The sequence below is a fragment of the Chrysemys picta genome, chromosome 1 (genome assembly GCF_011386835.1).
Source record: "Chrysemys picta bellii isolate R12L10 chromosome 1, ASM1138683v2, whole genome shotgun sequence".
Lineage (NCBI taxonomy): Eukaryota > Metazoa > Chordata > Testudines > Emydidae > Chrysemys > Chrysemys picta.
Window position 1 is genome coordinate 273,825,412 of NC_088791.1, and position 23,288 is coordinate 273,848,699.

The 23,288-nt window shown below is 42.7% G+C and overlaps 1 protein-coding gene across 5 annotated transcripts in view; it reads right to left on the minus strand.

Moving 5' to 3' along the window:
• SLAIN1 (SLAIN motif family member 1) overlaps positions 1–22,599 on the minus strand; it is a 74,435-nt gene extending 51,836 nt beyond the window's left edge. Inside the window, exons 1-2 of one of the 5 annotated variants that reach the window (XM_008178532.3) lie at positions 21,605–22,599; positions 16,893–17,032 (exon numbers count right to left, since the gene is read on the minus strand). In XM_008178532.3, coding sequence (XP_008176754.1) covers positions 16,893–17,032; positions 21,605–22,083 — 619 coding nt within the window. In that variant the 5' untranslated portion in view covers positions 22,084–22,599. Of the gene's footprint in view, positions 1–16,892; positions 17,033–20,823; positions 21,134–21,604 lie in introns of those variants that run through there. The other 4 variants (XM_008178533.4, XM_008178534.4, XM_065581072.1 and 1 more) reach the window with 4 other exon arrangements.
• Positions 22,600–23,288: the final 689 nt, after the last annotated feature.

Below are 23,288 nucleotides of genomic sequence, written 5' to 3' on the forward strand. Positions count from 1 at the left end.
TATTTGGTTTTGATAAATGGACATTTAGATCTGGGAGCCATCCACACACTGAAGGTGCCGCAGCTCACCCAGTCTCACCATTTTTATTGCCAACAGCCATAACACACACTGATCAAGAGAGGTTACAGTATAGAACCAAAACAATCCTCTCTCAGTCTTCTCTTCTCCAAACTAAACAAACCCAATTTTGTCCTCTTTTTCCTAACATAGGTCATGTTTTCTAGACCTTTAATCGTTTTTGTTGCTTTTTTCTGGACTTGCTCCAATTTGTCCACATCTTTACTGAAATGTGGCATCCAGAACTGGACACAATACTGCAGCTGAGGCCTAATCAGAGTGGAGTAGAGCTATGGTGACCAAACAGCAAGTGTGAAAAATTGGGGTGGGGGTTAATAGGCGCCTATATAAGAGAAAGTCCCAATATTTGGGACTGTCCCTATAAAATCAGGACATCTGGTCACCCTAAGTAGAGTGGAAGAATTACTTTCTCATGTCTTGCTTACAACACTGCTGCTAATATATCCCTGAATGTTACTCCTGTTTGTGATGGGGTGTCTGCCCCACACTGGCCCATAAGGAGTTAATAGAGCCCTAAGGAGATTGTGCAGGAGGCAGCCAATTAGAGAGGGGCTGCAAGGAGCAGCCAATCAGGGCCGGACTTGCCCATATAAGAAGGGCTGGGGAGCAGAGCACCTTCAGTCACTCCCTGGAACTTGAGGAGGAGGAATGGCTGCCTTGCAGGTGGAGGGTAGCAAGCACCCTGGAAATAGCAGTGCTGCAGGCAAAGACCCAAGGAGCTAAAGGCTGCTCCTGGCAGGCTGCAGGAATCTGCAGGCTGAGGCCCTGCGGCAAGGGCAAAGAGGGTGCTGGGGGGCCACGGGGAACTGGCCCAGGGAGGTCTACAGAGGAGTTGGAAGGGACGCAGCAAGTGGCAGCAATCTACAGGGTCCCTGGGCTGGGACCTGGAGCATGGGCAGGTCTGGGTCCCCACCCCCACTCGTCACTGAGGAAGTGGCTGGACTGAGGGACTGCAATACTGTCCCCCGGAAGGGGGAAGCACAGAGTGTGGCACTGCCGGAGGTCTGTGTCACGAAGAGGAAGCCGTGGTCCTGGGAGTAATGTGGGTCCCTGGAGCAGAAGTGACAGCAGCAAGAGGCCACCAGAGGAGGACACACTGGCATACAGTGCTAATTCCCAGGACAGCCAGCAGGAGGTGCTGGAGTGGTGAGTCGCACCCCGTCACAGTGTTCTTTGCAACAGTGTTACACTGTTGACTCACATTTAGCTTGTGATCCACTATGCCCCCGAGATCCCTTTCTGCAGTACTCCTTCTTACCCAGTCATTTCCCATTTTGTATGTGTGCAACTGATTGTTCCTTTCTAAGTGGAGTACTTTGCATTTGTCCTTATTGAATTTCATCCTATTTACTTTAGACCATTTCTCCAGTTTGTCCAGATCATGTTGAATTTTAATCCTATCCTCCAAAGGACTTGCAACCCCTCCCAGCTTGGTATCATCCACAAACTTTATAAGTGTACTCTCTGTGCCATTATCTAAATCACTGAGGAAGATATTGAACAGAACTGGACCCAGAACCGATTCCCGTCGGATCCCATGTTATATGTCCTTCCAGCTTGACTGTGAACCACTGATAACTACTCTCTGGAAACGGTTTTCCAACCAGTTACACACACACACCTACCTTACAGTAGCTCCATCTAGGTTATATTTCCCTAGTTTGTTTACAAGAAGGTCATGTATGATGCAACAGCATCAAAAGCCTTACTAAAAAATCAAGATATATCACATCTCCACTCTCCGCCCATCCACTAGGCTTGTTACCCTGTCAAAGAAAACTATTGGGTTGGTTTGACATGATTTGTTTTTGAGAAACCCATGCTAACTGTTACTTATCACCTTATTATCTTCTAGGTGTTTGCAAATTGATTGCTTAATTATTTGCTCCATTATCTTTCTGGGTATTGAAGTTAAGCTGACTGATCTGTAATTCCCTGGGTTGTCCTTATTTCTCTTTTTATAGGTGGGCACTTTATTTGCCCTTTTCCAGTCCTCTGGAATAACTCCCATCTTCCATGACTTTTCGAAGATAAGCACTAATGGCTCAGATATCTCCTCAGTCAGCTCCTTGAGTATTCTAGGATATATTTCATCAGGCCCTGGTGACTTGAAGATATCTAACTTGTCTAAGTAATTTTTAACTTGTTCTTCCCTTATTTTAGCCTCTGATCCTACCTCATTTTCACTGGCATTCACTATGTTAGATGTCCAATTGCTACTACTACTAAACTTTTTGGTGAAAACTGAAACAAAAAAGTCATTTAGCTCATCCATGTGACACAGGCTATCTTGTGCCAAGGTGAAGAAGTCACATCAATAGTACAAAAATCTCAAAAGAGAATTTTCTAGTGGTCAAACCCATTTAAAATGCTTAGTGTCGTAGAGCATGCTGCCCTTTGGCACCTTCTCCTGACCTAGTGTGGTGCTGCAGGCACTCCTTGCTTTGGTTTCTCTTCTCCTGTGTCCCTAAGCTCAAACTAGCTACAGGAATAAAGGGAAACAAGACGACTTTTTATCAATACATTAAAAGCAAGAGGAAGACCAAAGACAGGGTAGGCCCACTGCTTAGTGAAGAGGGAGAAACAGTAACAGGAAACTTGGAAATGGCAGAGATGCTTAATGACTTCTTTGTTTCGGTCTTCACCGAGAAGTCTGAAGGAATGCCTAACATAGTGAATGCTAATGGGAAGGGGGTAGGTTTAGCAGATAAAATAAAAAAAAAACAAGTTAAAAATCACTTAGAAAAGTTAGATGCCTGCATGTCACCAGGGCCTGATGAAATGCATCCTAGAATACTCAAGGAGCTAATAGAGGAGGTATCTGAGCCTCTAGCTATTATCTTTGGAAAATCATAGGAGACGGGAGAGATTCCAGAAGACTGGAAAAGGGCAAAAATAGTGCCCATCTATAAAAAGGGAAATAAAAACAACCCAGGAAACTACAGACCAGTTAGTTTAACTTTTGTGCCAGGGAAGATAATGGAGCAAGTAATTAAGGAAATCATCTGCAAACACTTGGAAGGTGGTAAGGTGATAGGGAACAGCCAGCATGGATTTGTAAAGAACAAATCATGTCAAACCAATCGGATAGCTTTCTTTGATAGGATAACGAGTCTTGTGGATAAGGGAGAAGCTGTGGATGTGGTATACCTAGACTTTAGTAAGGCATTTGATACAGTCTCGCATGATATTCTTATCGATAAAGTAGGCAAATACAATTTAGATGGGGCTACTATAAGGTGGGTGCATAACTGGCTGGATAACCCTACTCAGAGAGTTGTTATTAATGGTTTCCAATCCTGCTGGAAAGGCATAACGAGTGGGGTTCCTCAGGGGTCTGTTTTGGGACCGGCTCTGTTCAATATCTTCATTAACGACTTAGATATTGGCATAGAAAGTACGCTTATTAAGTTTGCAGATGATACCAAACTGGGAGGGATTGCAACTGCTTTGGAGGACAGGGTCATAATTCAAAATGATCTGGACAAATTGGAGAAATGGTCTGAGTTAAACAGGATGAAGTTTAACAAAGACAAATGCAAAGTGCTCCACTTAGGAAGGAATAATCAGTTTCACACATACAGAATGGGAAGAGACTGTCTAGGAAGGAGTATGACAGAAAGGGATCTAGGGGTTATAGTGGACCACAAGCTAAATATGAGTCAAGAGTGTGATGCTGTTGCAAAAAAAGCAAACATGATTCTGGGATGTATTAACAGGTGTGTTGTGAGCAAGACACGAGAAGTCATTCTTCCGCTCTACTCTGCTCTGGTTAGGCCTCAGCTGGAGTATTGTGTCCAGTTCTGGGCACCGCATTTCAAGAAAGATGTGGAGAAATTGGAAAGGGTCCAGAGAAGAGCAACAAGAATGATTAAAGGTCTTGAGAACATGACCTATGAAGGAAGGCTGAAAGTATTGGGTTTGTTTAGTTTGGAAAAGAGAAGACTGAGAGGGGACATGATAGCAGTTTTCAGGTATCTAAAAGGGTGTCATAAGGAGGAGGGAGAAAACTTGTTCACCGTAGCCTCTAAGAATAGAACAAGAAGCAATGGGCTTAAACTGCAGCAAGGGAGGTCTAGGTTGGACATTAGGAAAAAGTTTCTAACTGTCAGGGTGGTTAAACACTGGAATAAATTGCCTAGGGAGGTTGTGGAATCTCCATCTCTGGAGATATTTAAGAGTAGGTTAGATAAATGTCTATCAGGGATGGTCTAGACTGTATTTGGTCCTGCCATGCGGGCAGGGGACTGGACTCGATGACCTCTCGAGGTCCCTTCCAGTCCTAGAATCTATGAATATAAGAACTAAACATAGTCCGAAAGGACATAAGACAAAATTCCCCTGTGTGGAGGTTCTATTTTTATCAAATCCAAAATAAACTTGAAATGACGTCTCTCTTCTTCGGCTTAGAGGTTGCACAGTCTGTCATGATAATCATGGATTCTGTTTTGTTTTGTTTTTGTTTTTAAATCCACCACTTGATATTTTAGAATTTTTTTCTAAATGGATGATCAGTGCCGAAACACATCACATCAGAACTTCGTGTACTGACAAGTTAAATCCTAGGCTGCATGCAAGACTAATAGAAAGCAGGAAATCAACACTGCCATTACACAAAGGACTAGTCAAATGAACCCTAGGAAAACTTTATTTCTTCTAGAGATGGTAAAATCTCTCATTCATCCTGAGTTAGATTGCATTTACAAAACCTAATTGCGGTATGGGAACTACTACATTCAAGTCTCTTCATTTATCACAGCACGTGTCCTTTTTGCCAACTATATGCCCATGACTTTTTTTTAAATGAAAAAGATGATAAAATAGCCATCAACCAACCTCTAAATCTGCCTAGAAATACTTTTGTGCTTTTTATAGCAAGGCCTTTAAATCATATATTTTTATTTCAATTAATACTGTTTACAAACTGCAATAGCATCTCTGTTCTGCATAGAGTTATGCTATAGTACTATAGTATTATTGTTAACACTCTAAAAGTTCTATAGTACTCGAATAATTCAATCATAGCCCCAAGGTAGCACTATTTAGCACCCCATTACAAAATACCTAGGTTCTATCAAGGATTGGAGAAACACGTGGCGTATTAAAAAAAGTAGTTTCATCTGGAATATCAGGCACAGTAAACTTTCACACAAAACAACATTTAAAGAAGTTTCTATAACTGTAAAAGAAAGAATCTCATCGCTTTTAGGGCTCAGTTTAACAACATCTGTACAGATGCCAAGGTTAACCCAAATTCCTTATGGAAACTAATGTTTCCAGGCCCTCTGGCAGCAGGAAAATGACAGATGTTCTGGATCTTGATCACTTGGTAAGTTGGATGCAAGCAAACAACATTAATTTAATATGGCCAAATTCAACGTCATACATCTAGCAATAAATGTAAGTCACACAAGATGGTGAACCATATCCTGGAAAGCAGTGACTCTGAAAAAGAAAGAATTAGGGGTCACAGTGGACAATTAACTGAACATGAGCTCCCAGTGCAATACTATAAACAAAATGACTAATGTAATCCTTGGATGTACATATTGGGATATACAGAGTCAGAGTAAGGAGATGTCCAGTTCTGGTGTATGCATCTCAAAAAAGGACACTGAAAAAAATTAAAGACTTCAGAGAAGAGCTATAAGGATGATTTGAAGATTGGTAAATGCTAGGAACACTGTCAACAGGTAAAGAAAATTAAAAGGTAGTGTCCCCCACGTAAACTATATGAAGCTCAGTTTTGGAAGAAACCATAGCATCTGAATGATTTCTCTTGCAAAGGACGAACCACCAAATGCATCTATCTCCTAATACAAATCCGTTTTATTTGTATTCTCTCTCTATAAAAGCTATTTGTAGATTTTGGAAACAAAAGTCATAGTTTGTGCTACATTGCATAATAATATCTTGCCTATACTCCTAGACAGGATAATTGATAGGCTTGATCCTATTACTATTGCTTTCCATTGTCTGCTGTAGATCTTGAAAATACACTGCATGCATACATTCTTATTTTCATGAAAGCATGCAACAATACTCAAACACATGAGGTGAACAAAAAAGTGACTGCATAACCCAATGGTAATACCAAAGACCGTTTCAATTTCTGGCTGTCCTATGACCTATTCATGGTAAGATGGTAGTCTCAGCTCAGTTGGCAGTGGACACTATATAAGCACCTTCATTCAAGGATTGGATGGGCATGGTGTGAAGTTATTTATAATGCTGCTTGCATACCACCCAGTAAATATAAGACTTTAGTCTGCAAATCCAGCACCTTCTCTAAACACAAATTCAGATGGAAAAATGGAGGGTTAAGAAAACCTTTTCATACAAATTACCTACCTATCAATTATACAAATTACCTACCTATCAATCTCCAAAACACGAAATCATTTGATTGTGTATTGTATTAGTTATAATGTCATGAAAAAAGTAGGTGTGATATTCAAGAACGATTGTAAGATCAGAAGAAAAGTTATCTGCAAATAAAGTAGGGCTGTCAATTAATTGCAGTTAATGCAAAACAAATTAACTAGATTAAAAAACTGTCACGATTGCTTGCAGCTTTAATCTCACTGTTAAACAAGAATAGAATACCAATTTAAATTTATTATAAATATTTGTGGATGTTTTTCTACATTTTCAAATATATTGATTTCAGTTACAACACAGAATACAAAGTATACAGTGCTCACTTTATATTATTACTTTTGATTACAAATATTTGCATGTTAAGAAAGATAAACAAAAGAAATAGTATTTTTCAATTCACCTCATACACATCCACTAAGTCCTACTTCTTGCTGAGCCCGTTGCTAAGACAAACAAGTTTGTTTACATTTACGTGAGATAATGCTGCCTGCTTCTCATTTTCAGGTGACACTGTAAATAAGAACAGGCACCCGCATGGCATTGTTGTAGCCAGTGTTGCAAGGGATTTACATGCCAGATATGCTAAAAAAAAATGTGTATGCCCCTTCATGCTTTAACTTGTAGGCTCTAAAGTTTTATATTGTTTTGTTTGAGTGCAGTTATGGAAAAAAAAGAATTCTACATTTGTAAGTTGCACTTTCATAATAAAGAGATTGTACTACAGTACCTGTATGAGGTGAATTGAAAAATATTATTTCTTTTCTTTTTATCTTTTTTATAGTGCAAATATTTGTAATAATATGAAGTGAGTACTGTACACTTCGTATTCTGTGTTGTAATTAAAATCAATATATTTGAAAAGGGAGAAAAACATCCAAAATATTTATAGTAAATTTCAATTGATATTCTATTATTGTTTAACCGTGTGATTAATCACGACTTTTTTTTTTTTAATGTTTTGGTTTTTTTTAGTCATTTCACAGCCCTAGAAGAAAGATTTAAGGTCAGTATCTCTCATTTTACATACATTCACTGCTGTAAGAAACATTCTATTGCAAAACCTATCTTGCAGCACGTTTGCAAAGCTGGAGAGAAATTTTCTATTTTAAACACTTGAAAAAAACATGTCTCTGTAGAAATCAAAGGATAGAGTTTTTTCATATAAATAAAATAAGCAAAACAGCTTCAATAGTTGCTTTTAAAAATCCAGTAATATAGCATTTGTGAAAACTCCAATAACTGACTGGAATTATGCATGTGCAGTAAATGGGTCTCCCAAATTAATGAAGTCTAAGCAGAGATGACTCAGATGTTTGAAAATATACTGTGTGCCTGGAGAACAAGACCTTGCATTTACGCAAGAGACTACTACAGGCCCAATTCTGCAAGATGTGGAGTGCCTCTGCAAGACGCTGAGCACCAGTTCTGATACTGATAGGAGTTGAGGGCACTCAGTATCAGATCCATAGACATAAAGTAACTGCATCAGTCTTGCAGCTTCTTCGATTGCTTCTAGAGCTTTACAATTATATTCTCTGTATTCTTTATGATGGAAACAACCATCCTGAAAACCGCATGCTTCAGCACACTACTCTTCATAATCTGAAAACATTTTGCTCAAGATTCCAATCCCCATCTCATCTGAAAAATATGTATGATAAAATGGCATTAAATCTCAATCAGTTCCTGAGTTCCATAAAATTGTACACTCCAATGTCTGAAAGAACATCAATTAAATCTATATGAAAATCAAAATGGTTTGCAATTCAAACAGTATTGCTTCAGTTCAAGCACGTAAAATACAACTCTCGCTCCCTTCCAATATGTTCTGCTCTATTCTGCTGTCAAAGAGCTACCATATCATTAAACTGTTTAACTGCTCACAAATATTGCCTTGTATTTTAAAGAGTCAAAATTATATGAAGTGCACTGTGATTACCTGAGTGTGGTTTCCCAGAACTGTAAAGAAGGGATAATGGTGAGAGGAGGGGCAGAATCTGTTTCTGTGGTGGCAGGAAGTTTGATGAATGGGATGCTGAAAGGTTAGCATCCCAACTAAATTATGGTTGTGGTACATTGTGGTTGTGCTAGTGGTAAGGTGTATGTGTCGCTGGATGGAGGAGTAAACGATACATATCCTTAGATGGCTTAGCTTTTCATTTCTTTGTTTTTGAAGTCTTGTGCTAGGTATGTTATGTTCAGGGCAACCTCAACTGATACACAACATAGTGTTTACTATATTTATGCAGGTAAAGTCTATAATTTAATTGAGAGGTTCTGGCAGGATCGTAAGCCATTGGAAACAAGCTCCTGAATAGTTGTTTCAGTGTCACAATACGCCTTCCCTTAAAAAGATCACATACAGACAGTATTTTTTAGTTTGGAGGCACATTATTCATTATAATACACTTAGTACTGTTTCTATCATTTACAAAAACAAAAAAACAGAGACCATAAAAGAAGACTGTGGGCAATAGCAAAACTTCCACAACTGACTTCAATAGAACCAAGATTGGACCCTATAGTTTTTAAACAGCTGAAGCAACATTTCTTTAAAAGAGAACAAATCTAGGATGAACTGTGTACTTTAAACGGTATTTTATATTGTGACAAAGTGGGAGCTTTCTGTACTTTTATTATTCCTCTGCATGCCCGAGTTTCCCTCTGTCCTTTGCACTGTTCTCCTTTGAGTGCAATGGGTTAAAAAGCTGCCCTTAGAACCAGGGCCGGCTCCAGGCACCAGCTGAGCAAGCTGGTGCTTGGGGCGGCAGATTGTTCGAGGCGGCATTCCGCCCAATCCTAGGGCGGCATCAATGGAGGATCCAAATGGCAAAGACAATGGAGTCCCAAGGACTGAACAATTAACACCTAACAAGGAAACTTCAGGAGGTGGAAAATGTGAACTCTGGAGCCTACAGGGCCTACAGGAGTTGGACAACGGACTGAAAGGTGTCAAGTGGCTGGAACACAGCTAGCTTTTGGAAAGACATTAGCTCTCACATGGGACTGACAAAGAGGGCCAAAAATGGATTCCACAGCAGCTTGGCTGGGTGGAATACTGGCTTGGCCACAGTGGACTATGTCTTAACCTTTTAGAATGTAAGAACGGCCATACTGGATCAGACCAAAGGTCCATCTAACCCAGTATCCTGTCTTTCGACAGTGGCCAATGCCAGGTGCCCCAAACTTTTATTTCTCTATGCTAACCTAAGGACTTCCTGATGCTGTGTTCCAGTTCACTAATAAAACCTACTCTATTTTGAAAAGCCTCCTGGTGTCACTACAAGTAACTGCAGAGGTGCATTGGTCCCTGAAGTATATGAGACTCCTGGTCAGAGACTTTATCTCAGTTGGACTCACTGGGAAGAGCTCACGTTGTGAAACAGGAGTGCTGCAGTCCAGAGGCTGAGTCTCAGAGGCACTGAGGCTGTCTGGCCTACCCTTAAGGAAGAGGGAGACCCCCTTGAAGGTCTGGCACACTGCAGGGGTTCCTCCAAGTGTAAAGATCTTGGAGTTAATCAACAAACCAGTGAAGAAGAAAGGAATAACACTTTTAATAAAAAACAAACTAAGAGCACTTCTGTGGTGAATTGCTGTGCACAGCTACTCTGTGTTCTCAACCCCAGTTTCCAGGGCACGTCTCTAAATTCCTATATTCATAATACTGTCCCTTATGAGGGAGCATCTCCAAAATATAATCTTCCACAAACATATCACTATACCAAAGGACTGTTAAAAGCTGGGGCATGACACAGATCCTATGGGCTCTGCTGTCTGGAAGGCTGAGTTTCAAGCCCTCCACAAAAACTAACTGAACTCCTGTAGAGTGACTCTTTGCTATGGCTCTAAGTTCCTCAATTTATCTACTTGGCTCTTCAATGGCATGCTCCTGCAGTATAGCTACATGCCAAATCCTCAGCTGGTGTAAATCAGCATAGGGAATGGGAAGCTTGCCCATCACATCTTCCTCCTCAGAGGATTTGGTACTAAACAGCAGTTTCCCAAACCTCCCATCATTACTAACAGCATGTAAAACAGACTCCATCACACTATTAAGGCTAATATGTGGTCCTGGTGACTTGACAGAATCAAAAAGGTGGAGAGCAGTGTTAAAAATGGGGGTACAAATTTAAAAGTGGATAACAAATTGCTGCAGACCAAACAAAGGAAACCATCAGACCAGGACCGGCTCCAGGCACCAGGCACCCAAGCACATGCTTGGGGCGGCACCTGGTAAGGGGCGGCGGGGGGAGCGCGGCGCAGCATTCCGCGGGGTGCTCCAGCGGCGCGGCACTGGGGGGGCGGGCTCCGGTTGCGCGGGGCTCGGCGAGGGGGCAACGCGGGTGCGGCGCTGGAAGGGGGTTCCGGCGGCGCTAGGCGGGGGGCGGGCTCCGGCGGCGCGGCGCTCGGCGGGGGGGGCAGCGCAGGGCTCGGCGCTGGGGGGGGGTTCCGGCACGCGGTGCTCGGTGGGGGTGCGGTGCGGGCGCGGCGCTGGAGGGGGGTTCCGGCGGTGCTTGGCAGGGGGCGGGCTCCCGCGGCGCGGCGCTCGGCGGGGGGGGGGGCGGCGCGGGGCTCGGTGGGGTTCCGGCGGCGCTCAGCACAGGGGGGGTGGGCTCCGGCGCGCGGCGCTGCTCTGGGGGGGGGGGTTCCGGCGGCGCTCGGCTGGGGGGGGGGGCGCGGCGCTCGGCTGGGGGGGGGGGCGCGGCGCTCGGCTGGGGGGGGGCGCGGCGCTCGGCTGGGGGGGGGCGCGGCGCTCGGCTGGGGGGGGGGCGCGGCGCTCGGCTGGGGGGGGGGGCGCGGCGCTCGGCTGGGGGGGGGGGGGCGCGGCGCTTTTTTTTGCTGCTTGGGGCAGCAAACAAGCTAGAGCCGGCCCTGCATCAGACAAGCAAAGGATCAAAGAGAAATAGTTTCCTTGCGAAAATATGACACTCACCCTACCTTTTCCTATTTTTTCTGAATGTCTCTTCCTTGCTCATCTGACCTTTCCACCCACTGCAGCAAAAGGACAGTCATACAGTGCTTCCCCAGCACCATTAAATTCACTAGAATTGTTCAATCCTAATTTGTTTCGTGCTATTGCTCTTTCTGTGCATTGCACTGTATGTGTTCTATGCCACTATCTAGGTTAGAAAGGATTCTGCAGGAATCTCCCAATTGGGAAACAAACACACACAAAATAGAAAAAGCAAGGTGAATGGGAAAATACAGGATTCTTATAATTCTGCTCCACCCCCACATGTAAATTTCCACTAGAAATCTGGCCCCAAACTCTAACAGTCTTCAGTTGGAAGTCTTCCATTGCTAAGCATATCTCAGACAAATAGAGCATAAACGTTTGATGACATGAGTGAGGCTCAGCAGTCTTATCTGCACAGCTTATAAATGATCTTTGATCTACTGCCAATTCTTAAGTTTAGGCCTCCAAAAGATTGATTTTTTTAGCCATCAAACTGCACAATCAGGGAAGATATGAAACATCAGCAAATACTCTAGAATAGGGTTACTATACGTCCGGTTTTTCCCGGACATGTCCGGCTTTTCGGCAATCAAACCCCCGTCCGGGGGGGATTGCCAAAAAGCCGAACATGTCCGGGAAAAATACCAGCCGGGCACTTCCTCTCCCGCGGCTGCTCTGCTCCTCCCCGGACTCAGACTTCGGCTCTGTTTAAGAGCCAAGCTGCCCGAGCCAGCGCTACCGGCTTCGGGCAGCCCCCGTGCCTCCGGACCCTGCGCCACCGGAGCAGAGCAGCTGGAGCCGGGAGGGAGGAGGGGGAGTTAGGGCGGGGACTTTGGGGAAGGGGCGAGGAAAGGGCGGAGTTGGGGTGGGGCCGGGGGTGGGAAAGAGGCGGGGCTAGGGCCCGTGGAGTGTCCTCTTTTTTTATTTTTTAAATATGGTAACCCTACTCTAGAATATGTCCTATGTCATGACTGCACTACAGGCCTTAGTGTCTTCAGAACCATACATCTCCCTCAGTCTCCATACACTACAGAATTGGGACATTTGTTTTTTTGTTGTACTTTGGCTACAGCATTGCAGTGGCAAATCTCGCCTGGAAAGGTACTGTTCGACCCACTCCACCCACGTGGTACAATTTTCTGACTGACAAATCAACATGTGGAACAAGTTAACTTAAGACATGGAGAAATTTATGAAGTGTAAAAAGGTAGCAAGGCCTGAAAGCACAAAAGGAGTTAGGTGCCCAGATCTCTGTTTTAGGCACCTAAGTCTCAGTTTTGGGACCACTGTGATGCACAAAACTCCCACCGATCCCTGGAGCTGTCTAAACTCAGAGCCTAAATCTCTGCAGTAAAAGTTCCCTAGCTGCCTAACTTTTGTCTCTGGGCATGCAAACTACTGTCTCACTGTAGGCGCCCAACCACCTACCCTCTTGGAAGCCCCAGAGCTATTCACAAACCAGGGGAATAGACATTCTTCCATCTAAATCACATTTAGGGCCCAATCCACTAGGCATGCTCAGAGGGCATCAAACAGATTAGGCCCCGAAGGTGAGTTCACACAAAATAGCTGGAGTGGGGAAGAGGACTTTCCTTTCACCCTAACAACTGTGCTATAAGTTATTCACATGGAATATGGATTCAAGTCCCCCTGAGGGGAAGAATGGATTTGAACAGGGATCTGCCACCTCTCCAGAGAGTGCTCTAACCACGGGGCTATAGGCTATTCTGATATGCTGCTCCCTCAATCTTCCCTGTTGAAGCTGATGCATTATGGATAAATTAGAGAGTCACTGACAAAGGGAAAATGGATCTGGTCTTCCACCTCCCACGTGAGCACTCTAACCACCAGATTATAGAGTTAGTCTCTCTCTCTCTCTCTCTCTCACACACACACACACACACACACACACACACACACACACACAACTTCTTAAGAGTCTTCCTCCTCTCCTTTCCTCTCCCCTAGCTTCTTGCTAATAGCATAGATGCTTAACACCAAGAGAGGGTTTGCAGCTGAGAATCCCAGGAAGAGATAAGTGTCTTCCTGCAGCCCAGACTTAGGCATCTGTTGCGGGCAGGAGGGTTTAGCATGCATCCATCTCATTGGCATCTCCCATTGGCTAGTGTAGGCAGCTCCCTTCCTAACATGCTGGCTTTTGTGAATCACAAGCTCCTCATTCATTGTATGGGAGCCTAGACACCTAACTCAGGCTTTGTGAATCACAGTGATTTTCTAGGTGTCTAAAAGTTAGGCATTAGGGCACTCAGCATCACCAGTCCTAACTCCTTTTGTGCATTCAGGCCCAAATGCCTCTAAAACGTCATGAGCACTATTCACCCCCCTCCCCCACAATATAAAGTTATAAGGAGGAGCTGCAACCATTACACCCAGAAAAGAAAAGACACTGCTACAAGCCTGAGTGATGTGCAAACTCAGGAAGAGAACCCAGGAGCTGCAGTTGGATCTTGTGCACTGTATTCACCAAGTCCGAGTAGTTTTTGCTTCAGTGGAACTACTCATGCACTTAAAATTGGGCATGTCCTTGCATCTAACTTGCTGTACTAGGGCCTGTATGAAGAGCAGAAGGAACAACTGAGCCAAGGCAAAAATAAGTTTTTGCTGCTTTTCATTCCTGTTACCACTATAATGCTAAGATAGCTATGAGTGGCTACACTGGATTCCTTTCTAGCTCATGGATCAACAACAAAATTATTAAGTAAACTCCAGCAGCAAACTTTATCTCAGAGTACAGATTTGTACATTGTTACTGCACATTGAGTACACAATAATAATCATCAGCTGAATCAGGGTTACTGGTGGTGACGTGCAAGCTAGAAAGAGCACAACCTGATTTTCTGATACCACGGTGAATTTGAAGGGCTGGTAGCTAAGGGGGAAAGACTTTTTACCTTTAAACTGAGTAAACTGTATATGTTATCACTTGAAATACAACTATTGTGGAAATCCATAATGCCATTTTCACAGTTACTTTTTAGGGAAGAATCAAATTGTAATATATAAATAAAAGGGATCATCAATAGACAGGGATACAAAATGAGGAATAAAACAAGAAAAGACATTACAGAAAGTTAGTTTTACTTTATAAAACAGATTTATTAAGTTGTTCCAATTGTCTCATCCGGCTCCAAAACAGGGGGAAAGACTCCTATAAAACCGAATCCTACCTTAATACAATTAGAAATGAATGTTAATATTTAATACCTGACATTTGTTGATTAACTATTACTTATAGGGGAATGGCCCAATTAAAAAAATTCATATCTGAGCAAAGGTAGTTAATTAGTAACAACAAAACAATTTTATTATAAAACCGTTGCAATAAAAACATTTATGAGACAATTCTCTCCTTGAACACATAGCTCCCAAGATGAGATTTACACATGGCCTTTGAAGAGAATATAAATCCTCAAATTATTTTTAAAATAATGGAACTTCATGGAGCAATAACCATAATTAGAATATGTAGTAAAATTACTCTGTCACAGGTAGCCTTGAATAAAATATTACATTATACATTAAAATTTGCTATGATCTCTCAGATGTTGAAAAATGTACAAACTAAAATCAGAGAGATAGCAATTCACTTACATTTTAAATATACAGAAAAATGTGAAAGCAATTTGCTTTCCTAGTAAATGTAAACAATGCCTTGGAGAAAAAAAATAGATTACCCATCTCTGACAGGTTTTAACACACAATTTAGTGAATGACTTTTTTATGAATTTGCAGTCTTACCTTTGAGTGCCGCCTCTGTTGCGCATTATTATTTAAAATTGAGAATGGCAGCAGAAGACAGTTTGTATTGCATCTGTATTTTTAATTTTTTTTAAATGTAAAACTACTACTAATTAAAATCTGCTCTGTGATGTTTTTTTCCAAAACTGGAGTCTAAATAGGATTCCTTTCCAGCTCGTGCATCATCAATAGAATTGTTAAGTAAACTATTGGACAGGGTACAAACTTCCTGAACTAATCCATTAGAACACTACCATCTCCTATTTCAAATACTTCCCCAAGACTTATTACTGCTTTGGTACACACATGTGTGCACACACACATTCAGTCAGCAACTAAGTATGGCTAGGTTGAAGGATAGTCAGGAATATCCAATATTTAATTTTAAAACGTATATATTTTCAAACAAATTGGAAAACATAGAGTTGTAAATATGGGTCCCTATCCTGTTCCCACTGAAGTGAATAATAAAACTCCATGGACTTCAGTGGTACAGGATCGGACTCACAGGCTCCAGTTCAGCAAAGCACACAAGTACATGCATAATCTTAAGCATGTGCTTAAGTGCTTTTCAGGTGCATGGCCATAGCTAGTTTATAAAACTATATGGCTATATTAACATTAACCTTGTCTTACTTCTCCTCTCCTCCCTGCTTCCCCCCAATTGTTTTCTGAACTCCCATGTCAAGTTTTGCTTAAAACTGGATTATCAACTCTTTGGGGCAGGAACCAAACAACTGTACAGCATCTAACACACTGAAATCCTAACTGGGGTCTGGGGTTGATACAACAAATGAATAAAATAATTAAATAATAATGTAGCTGATTTCTATTTAGAACTGTAATATATCCAGGGAGCTAGACTCACCACTGGTAGACATAACTCCATACAAAGTTAATTGGAACTGAGCAATTTTATGCTAGCAATGAACATGGCCCCCCAATATTCGAGCAATAGAAAGTCCTACACAGTCTTATTCGTGATCAAGTTAGATTTCTTATTGCATGTCCTATAAATAATAAATCCCTGAACCTACAATGAGATGTGTGCAGTTAGACTCCATTCCCTGTGTAGAGTCCCACTGCAATGTATGAGGTTCTGTGCAAGTACAGAGGTGCTTTGTGGACATCTCATTGCAGGATCGATACTTTAAGTTAGGGACCAAGATTTCTCCCATTAAAGTCTATGGGCCCTTATTTAGAGGAAATGGGGACATCTGAAAATTAATAAGATAGTTAAAAATTAGGGTTTGGAGAGTGGAGGAAAAAGAAGAGAAGAAAAAGGAGATTGCTTAAAAATGCACACTAAGCAAAAACTAAAAATATAGCTGCCACTCATGTAACAGAGGGAGTTGTATATACACCTCTACCTCGATATAACGCTGTCCTCGGGAGCCAAAAAAAAAAAATCTTACCGCGTTATAGGTGAAACCGTGTTATATTGAACTTGCTTTGATCCACCAGAGTGCGCAGCCCCGACCCCCCGGAGCACTGCTTTAACGCGTTGCATCCAAATTCGTGTTATATCGGGTCGTGGTATATCGAGGTAGCAGTGTACTTATATTACAAAAACTATGCATCTACCATTTGCTAAACACAGAAAACTGCTGAAACCGATCAGCATATAGAACTTCAAACTTGCATGCCAAGCACAAATGCTAACTGATTAATTATGAAATTCAAAGAAATATAACAAGTAAAAAGATCATAGGATTACCTTGTTCCAGTCTAAAGCATAGGGAACGTTTTGCAGCTTCTATCTCAGGAGTGGGATGATCCAGAATATGTCTACACCATTGCAGAGGACTCAATGATTTCTCTTGTGGTGTGAGGGTCTTAGTAGGCGAGACATACAACCTCAATTAAAATATGCAGAAATATTAGCATGTACACAGTACATAAGCTTTATATTTTTGTATACTTGATTGACTGTGTATTAAGAATTCATGTTTCTAACACTAAAGTGATGTAATAGTACAGTTTTCATAAACAGTATACATACCCCAAAGAGACAGATTTTATAATATTTTCTGTGAATATTTAATACTCACTGTAGATTAAATCATTGCAGTGGTTAATTTTGTATTTAAGAACTTCATAGTAACATCTTTTACATTCTTTCCTTCAGTGATTTACCCAATCATGTCAGAATTGATATAATATTACAGTTTTCACAGGCAGTATCTCTCCCACATGATACAAAGACTTTATATATTATACTGTACATTACATACAGATTTGGGAAATGTAAAAAGTTTGCTGGATGATGATGATGATTTTTACACTCTTGGTTCCAGCCAGATGAACCAACGTGCAGAAAAAGAAGTGTAGGAGAAGCTGTTCTATTTTTGTCTGGGCTTGGAATACAATAGGCAGCTAACCAGAGACAAGAATATTTGAGTATCTGACAGGTTTCAGAGTCAAAATACTCAAAAACCAGTGGGAGAATGCTTTAACCTGTCTGGTCATTCAGTGAGAGACCTGCGGGTGGCTATATTACAACAGAAAAACTTCAAAAACAGACTCCAACGAGAGACTGCTGAGCTAGAATTGATATGCAAACTAGACACAATCAACTCCGGTTTGAATAAGGACTGGGAATGGCTGAGCCATTACAAACATTGAATCTATCTCCCCTTGTAAGTATTCTCACACTTCTTATCAAACTGTCTGTACTGGGCTAGCTTGATTATCACTTCAAAAGTTTTTTTTCTCTTAATTAATTGGCCTCTCAGAGTTGGTAAGACAACTCCCACCTGTTTATGCTCTCTGTATGTGTGTATATATATCTCCTCAATATATGTTCCATTCTATATGCATCCGAAGAAGTGGGCTGTAGTCCACGAAAGCTTATGCTCTAATAAATTTGTTAGTCTCTAAGGTGCCACAAGTACTCCTGTTCTTCTTTTTGAGTATCTGATCATCTTCTGTGCCCCTGGGGTAGAGTTTACGGTTCTACCGGTGTTTAAACCACCTCACAGTAGGGGGCTTGATGGTTTTCACAGCTAAATTCTCTAAGCTGGTGTCCACTGTTATTGGAGTCCTCGCAGATTTTGACATGCATGTACACATAGGTTCACCTGGGAAAGCACACATCTTCCTGGATGAAATATCATTAGCTGCTGAAGACAGCTCTCACCTTCCTCACTGGACACCATACCCTGTTTGTTTCTAAAGCACAGTGTGGTTATACAAACTCTTAAATAGAATATCAGAAGTAGGGCAAAAAGGCACAACCGGCCAGGAAGTGGAATGTGAATAGCAGATATAAAAAGGCTAAAGTCAAGACAAAGGGACTAAGTCTCAGATGATTACTAATTAGCGACAGAGCCCTTCACATTTAGGTTATTGGTGCAAAACCTGCTCAGCTCAGTAGTGAGCTATTGCTATGTAATGCCTGCTTTGTAGCCTACTGTTTGGGAGATAAATTGCGATCCAGCTCCTAATGGACAAGTGTCCTCATCACAACCGGTACCCTTGTTTGCAATCCCAGCAGAGTTCCAGACCTGAATTGGCTGGACAATAGGGCTGACCTCCTCTCACTTAATACAATGGTTGGCTACACAATTAATCCTCAGAATTAAAAACCAGGATGAGCTGCATATGTACTGAAAATAACGTCTCAGCTCCATTGTTAACTTTCAGCAGTATTTTGAAAGTAAAACATGTGACTGACGAGTTCTAAATAATTTGATAGGTTTCAGAGTAGGAGCCGTGTTAGTCTGTATCCGCAAAAAGAAGAACAGGAGTACTTGTGGCACCTTAGAGACTAACAAATTTATTAGAGCAAGTGGGCTGTAGTCCACGAAAGCCTATGCACTAATAAATTTGTTAGTCTCTAAGGTGCCACAAGTACTCCTGTTCTTCTTTTTGCAAATAATTTGATGTTTATGCAGAAAGATGACAACCAAGGAAAAAAGTTTTTACTTTTTTGTAACATAGGGTATTTTTTCTTTTTGAACTGCAATTTTTTAGAACAATATTACAAAAGCAGTTAGACCCAATATTAAAAAGTCAACAATTAGGATTGCACTGGCCTTTGGCTTTCTAGATTTGACACATTATTTAAAAAAAGATTTAAACAATAACCCCACAGCAGCTAACTGAAACTACCACTGACCAGCAATGCAGGTCATTAGAGATTCATCCCTGAAGGAAATATGCAATGTGCCTTGTTTAAATTAATAAAACTAAGTAACTGTCCTTCAGAGTTACCAAGGGCCAAATTCTGCACCTCAATACATACATTCAGTCCCCGGTGATACCATACATAGGTAGAATTTGTCTCCAAATAGCAAGATTCTTTCCAAAGAGCAAACCAAACCTGATAATCACAATTGACATTTGGACTGCAAGACTTGCAATAATACCGATCCAATACAGCCTTAAAATGTAAGCATGTACAAAACATTATTAAATGCAACTAACCAAGCAAAGTGGTCACCCCAAATCAACTAAATGATACCAGAGAAACAACACCCTATCATATTATCAGTCATGAGCAATGAAGTTTGAAATTATAAAACTGATTCATCCCAGTCATGTTCCCAAAACAATCCAGCACAATCTAATCATCTGCAGAATCAACTGGTATTGATAAGTCAAGTATAATAATCACTAATAAACTAACTATCTACAATTGTTGGTGATTCCCAAGAGAAGAGCTTCAAAAATTAGGCCTGTTATCTAAAAATCTTTATAGAGATAATCACATTTTGATGAGTCTTAAGACCCTACCTATACTACCACAATAACTATGTTTAAACATGGTTCTGGCTCAACTGCATTATATCATGATATGCTCTTATCTGCATGGATTTAAAAACTATATTAGAACATGTTAAGGAAACATTATCACCTGGATAGACACCCAGGCTAATATATGGCTCTTTAGCATAATTATAACATTCTTTTTCTCACTGACATATTTTAATACAGTTGAGCTACAACCACGATTAAATGTGGTTAGTTCTGTAGTGCAGATCCGGCCTTTCAGGTCATTTTCCGTAATATTTATTAGCACTCTTGAGGATTACTACACAAGCTGTTGAGATATACAAGTTACAAGACACTAGACAATTCTGAGTATGTTTGGTCTGACAAAGTGGGTGAGGTAATATCTTTTTCCAGACCAATTTATGTTGGTGAAAGAGAGAGAGGAAGCATCTTTGGAGCTCACATGGGGCTCTTCTTTGATATTGTCTCACCCACACTCTCTCTCTAATATACTGGGACCAACAGAGCTACAACAACACTGCATATCTTTGTCTATCATTTTCCCTTCCTGGGCATAAAGAACCAGCCACAAATATTCCCCTAGTTCGATTTTATTTTCTGCTTCTTCCAGTTTATTGACACATGTTCATACATTATTCTGGAACCATGTACATATTTGAACAATATAACTGCACAACAACAATGCCCAAAAGTCCAAAGCCCCACTATATTGCTGAGGACTGAAATTCAACTTGAGAAAGGGTAGCATTTTAAGGAGAGTATAACCAGTACAAGTAGAACTGAAAGCATTCCTTATTTTTTAAAGAAGGCTGTAATCTCTTTCTTAGTCCTTCCTAAAATGACTGTAGTAAATCCATTTTAAAGGAAGCAACAAAAGCCTTAGTATCAAGACTAAAAACCAATATACTTACCAGTCATGTTGCTCTTCAGTAAAATCTTTTCATTATTTTTTACCCAGCTAGGTTTTAACCTAAACCAGATTTTTCACCTTAATTCTTCCTTCCTGACATCTACCACTTCATAATTGCCACATTTGTGACAGTGTTAATTTAACGTCCTGAATGAATGGCTAGGGAGGTCACCAAATATTAGAAGCTCAGTCAAGTGTGAGAGGTGAGCAAAGAAGATAAATGTGCTTAGTAGGAACAATAAAATTCAGTGCAAAATATTGCTCCCTGGTTTTTGGATCATTACTGAGTAGGTTACAGAAGCAGAGACAGCCTGTAGTCCTGCTCTTCCCAAGTGATATAGATAGGCTTGAAATTAGGCATGCAGAGGAGATGGAGCATAAAGGGGCGATTAGGAGATAAACTCTAGACTTGAGAAGGAGACAACAGAGGTCTCAGAAACGGCCCCTTTTCATTGAGAGAGTTAATCACACCAACCAGATGACACGTTTAAAAAAAGCAGATTTAAGATTCAGCAAAATAAGATCAAGTGGATTTTAGGGTTAATGCTAATCAGCGACTTGAAAGCACCAGCTGTGTAAGAATTAGGGAAGACTGGGGAGGGCGGCACTTAGCCAGGCTGCATTATTACAGCCGGGCTCTCCATGCTTAACGGGGGCAGGATCCCGTTGCTGTCCGGTCCCTCCCAAGGCCCCTGGTGCTCCCGGCGAGGGGGATTTGCCCTGGGGCACAGGAGCGGCCAACCCCGGGACTGGGGCGCTCAGACAATATCGGGGTCATGTACCATGTGTCCTCGTCCTGGCTGCAGTCCCCGTCCTCCAGGTCCAGCACCTCCACCTCGTCCAGCACCGTGGCTTCCCTCGCCGCGGGGATGCTCCCGGCCTCCTGCCCGCCTCCTGCTGCCGCGGCCAGGCCAGCCAGGGCGGGCTTGAAATAGACGAAGGGCTCCGGCGGGCCCAGGCTAGCGGTGCACAGGAGAGTGGGCGCCGGGCTCGGCATGCACAGGGCCCCGGGGCTGCCGCTCGAGGCCAGCCCGGCCGCTGCGGGGGCTGGCGGCGGGAGCAACAGCAGGTGCGGGCTGGCCGGGGCCGGGGGGGCGGCGGCCGCTGCGCGGCTCCGCAGCTGCTCGTTCTGCTTCTCCAGCTTCCGCACCAGCTCCTGCAGCTTCTTCACCTCCAGCTCGGCGCTCACCACCGAGCCCGCCCCGGGCCCGGCCGCCTGCACCTCCGCCATCGCCGGCGGCTGCAGCCAGGCAGCCTCCATCCGCCCCGCCCCGCCCCGCGGGCACCTGCTCGCCGCAAGGCTGCCGGGCTCCCTCGGCCGCTCGCCTCCTTCCCTGGTCCCGCTACTGGCGGCGGCTCTGGCTTCTCCCCCTTGCAGCTCGCGTTCAGCCTGGTCGGCGGCAGCCGCCTCAGCTGCTCTTGCGCCTCCTGTCAGCAGCGACAACACAGCCCGGGGGCTCCCCTCCCACTCTGGCACGGGAGAGGCACCCGCACAATGGGAACAAAGAGCGGCCCGGCTCCAGAGCCATTAGCCGCGGGGGGATAAAAAGCGAGCGCCTGAGGAGGAGCGGGGCTAGAGAGAGGCAGGGGAGCGGGAGCCACGCCCGGCAGCATCCTCGCCCCCAAATCACCCACCTAGGCTTTGATGTGGTTGCAGCCTCCTGTATCCCTACCCCCTCCCTAGACACACACGCACACACCAGACACTGACATCAGCTGTTGAATCATGGGCACAAAACAATATCGTGGGGGAGATCTGTCGCTGACCCAGCTTCTGCCCCGATTTACACTCTGGGCCCCGCCACGCCCCCCGCGCTCTTGTATCTAGCCCCTGAAACTTCCACCCTCAATGGACCTGCTAGGAAGGACACCGCCTTTTTTATTGTTGTTGTTTTTTAAACACGCTGAGCCTGCAGTCTTCACTCGGGCCAAACTACCTGGTAGTTTAAAATAGAATTAAACGGTTCATCCCCGCGGCCATAGGGAAGTATTAAAACCCAAGTCTTTCAAACAATAGCCTATCTACCCAGCTGTGATAGCTACTCCCCGACTCTGCTTCCGAATTGGGTGGCTCCTATGCTGGCATTTCCTTTTTTATAAAACTATATAATTAGAGTCTGGGAGCGTGGGGGTTATAATTCTGCAGATTTAGCTTGGTAGGAATGAAAAAAATCACACATAGAAGCCTTTATTTTGAAATAAATGCGTTAACCAGATGTTCATTTGTCACACTATAGCCACGTATATGTATATGGGTGAGTGGGAGAATATATGTATTTGTGTGCCTGGAGTGAGTTAGGGTCTTTGAGTTGGTCATAAGGAATGTGCAAGTATGTGGTCGAGAAAAAATAGTAGCCATAGATGAAGCTGGAAAGAAATTTAATCGGGTCTGAGTGAAATATTAAATAATCAAACAACTATTTATACATTTCAGAGTCACTGATTTTAACTTTCCTCCCCTCCCCG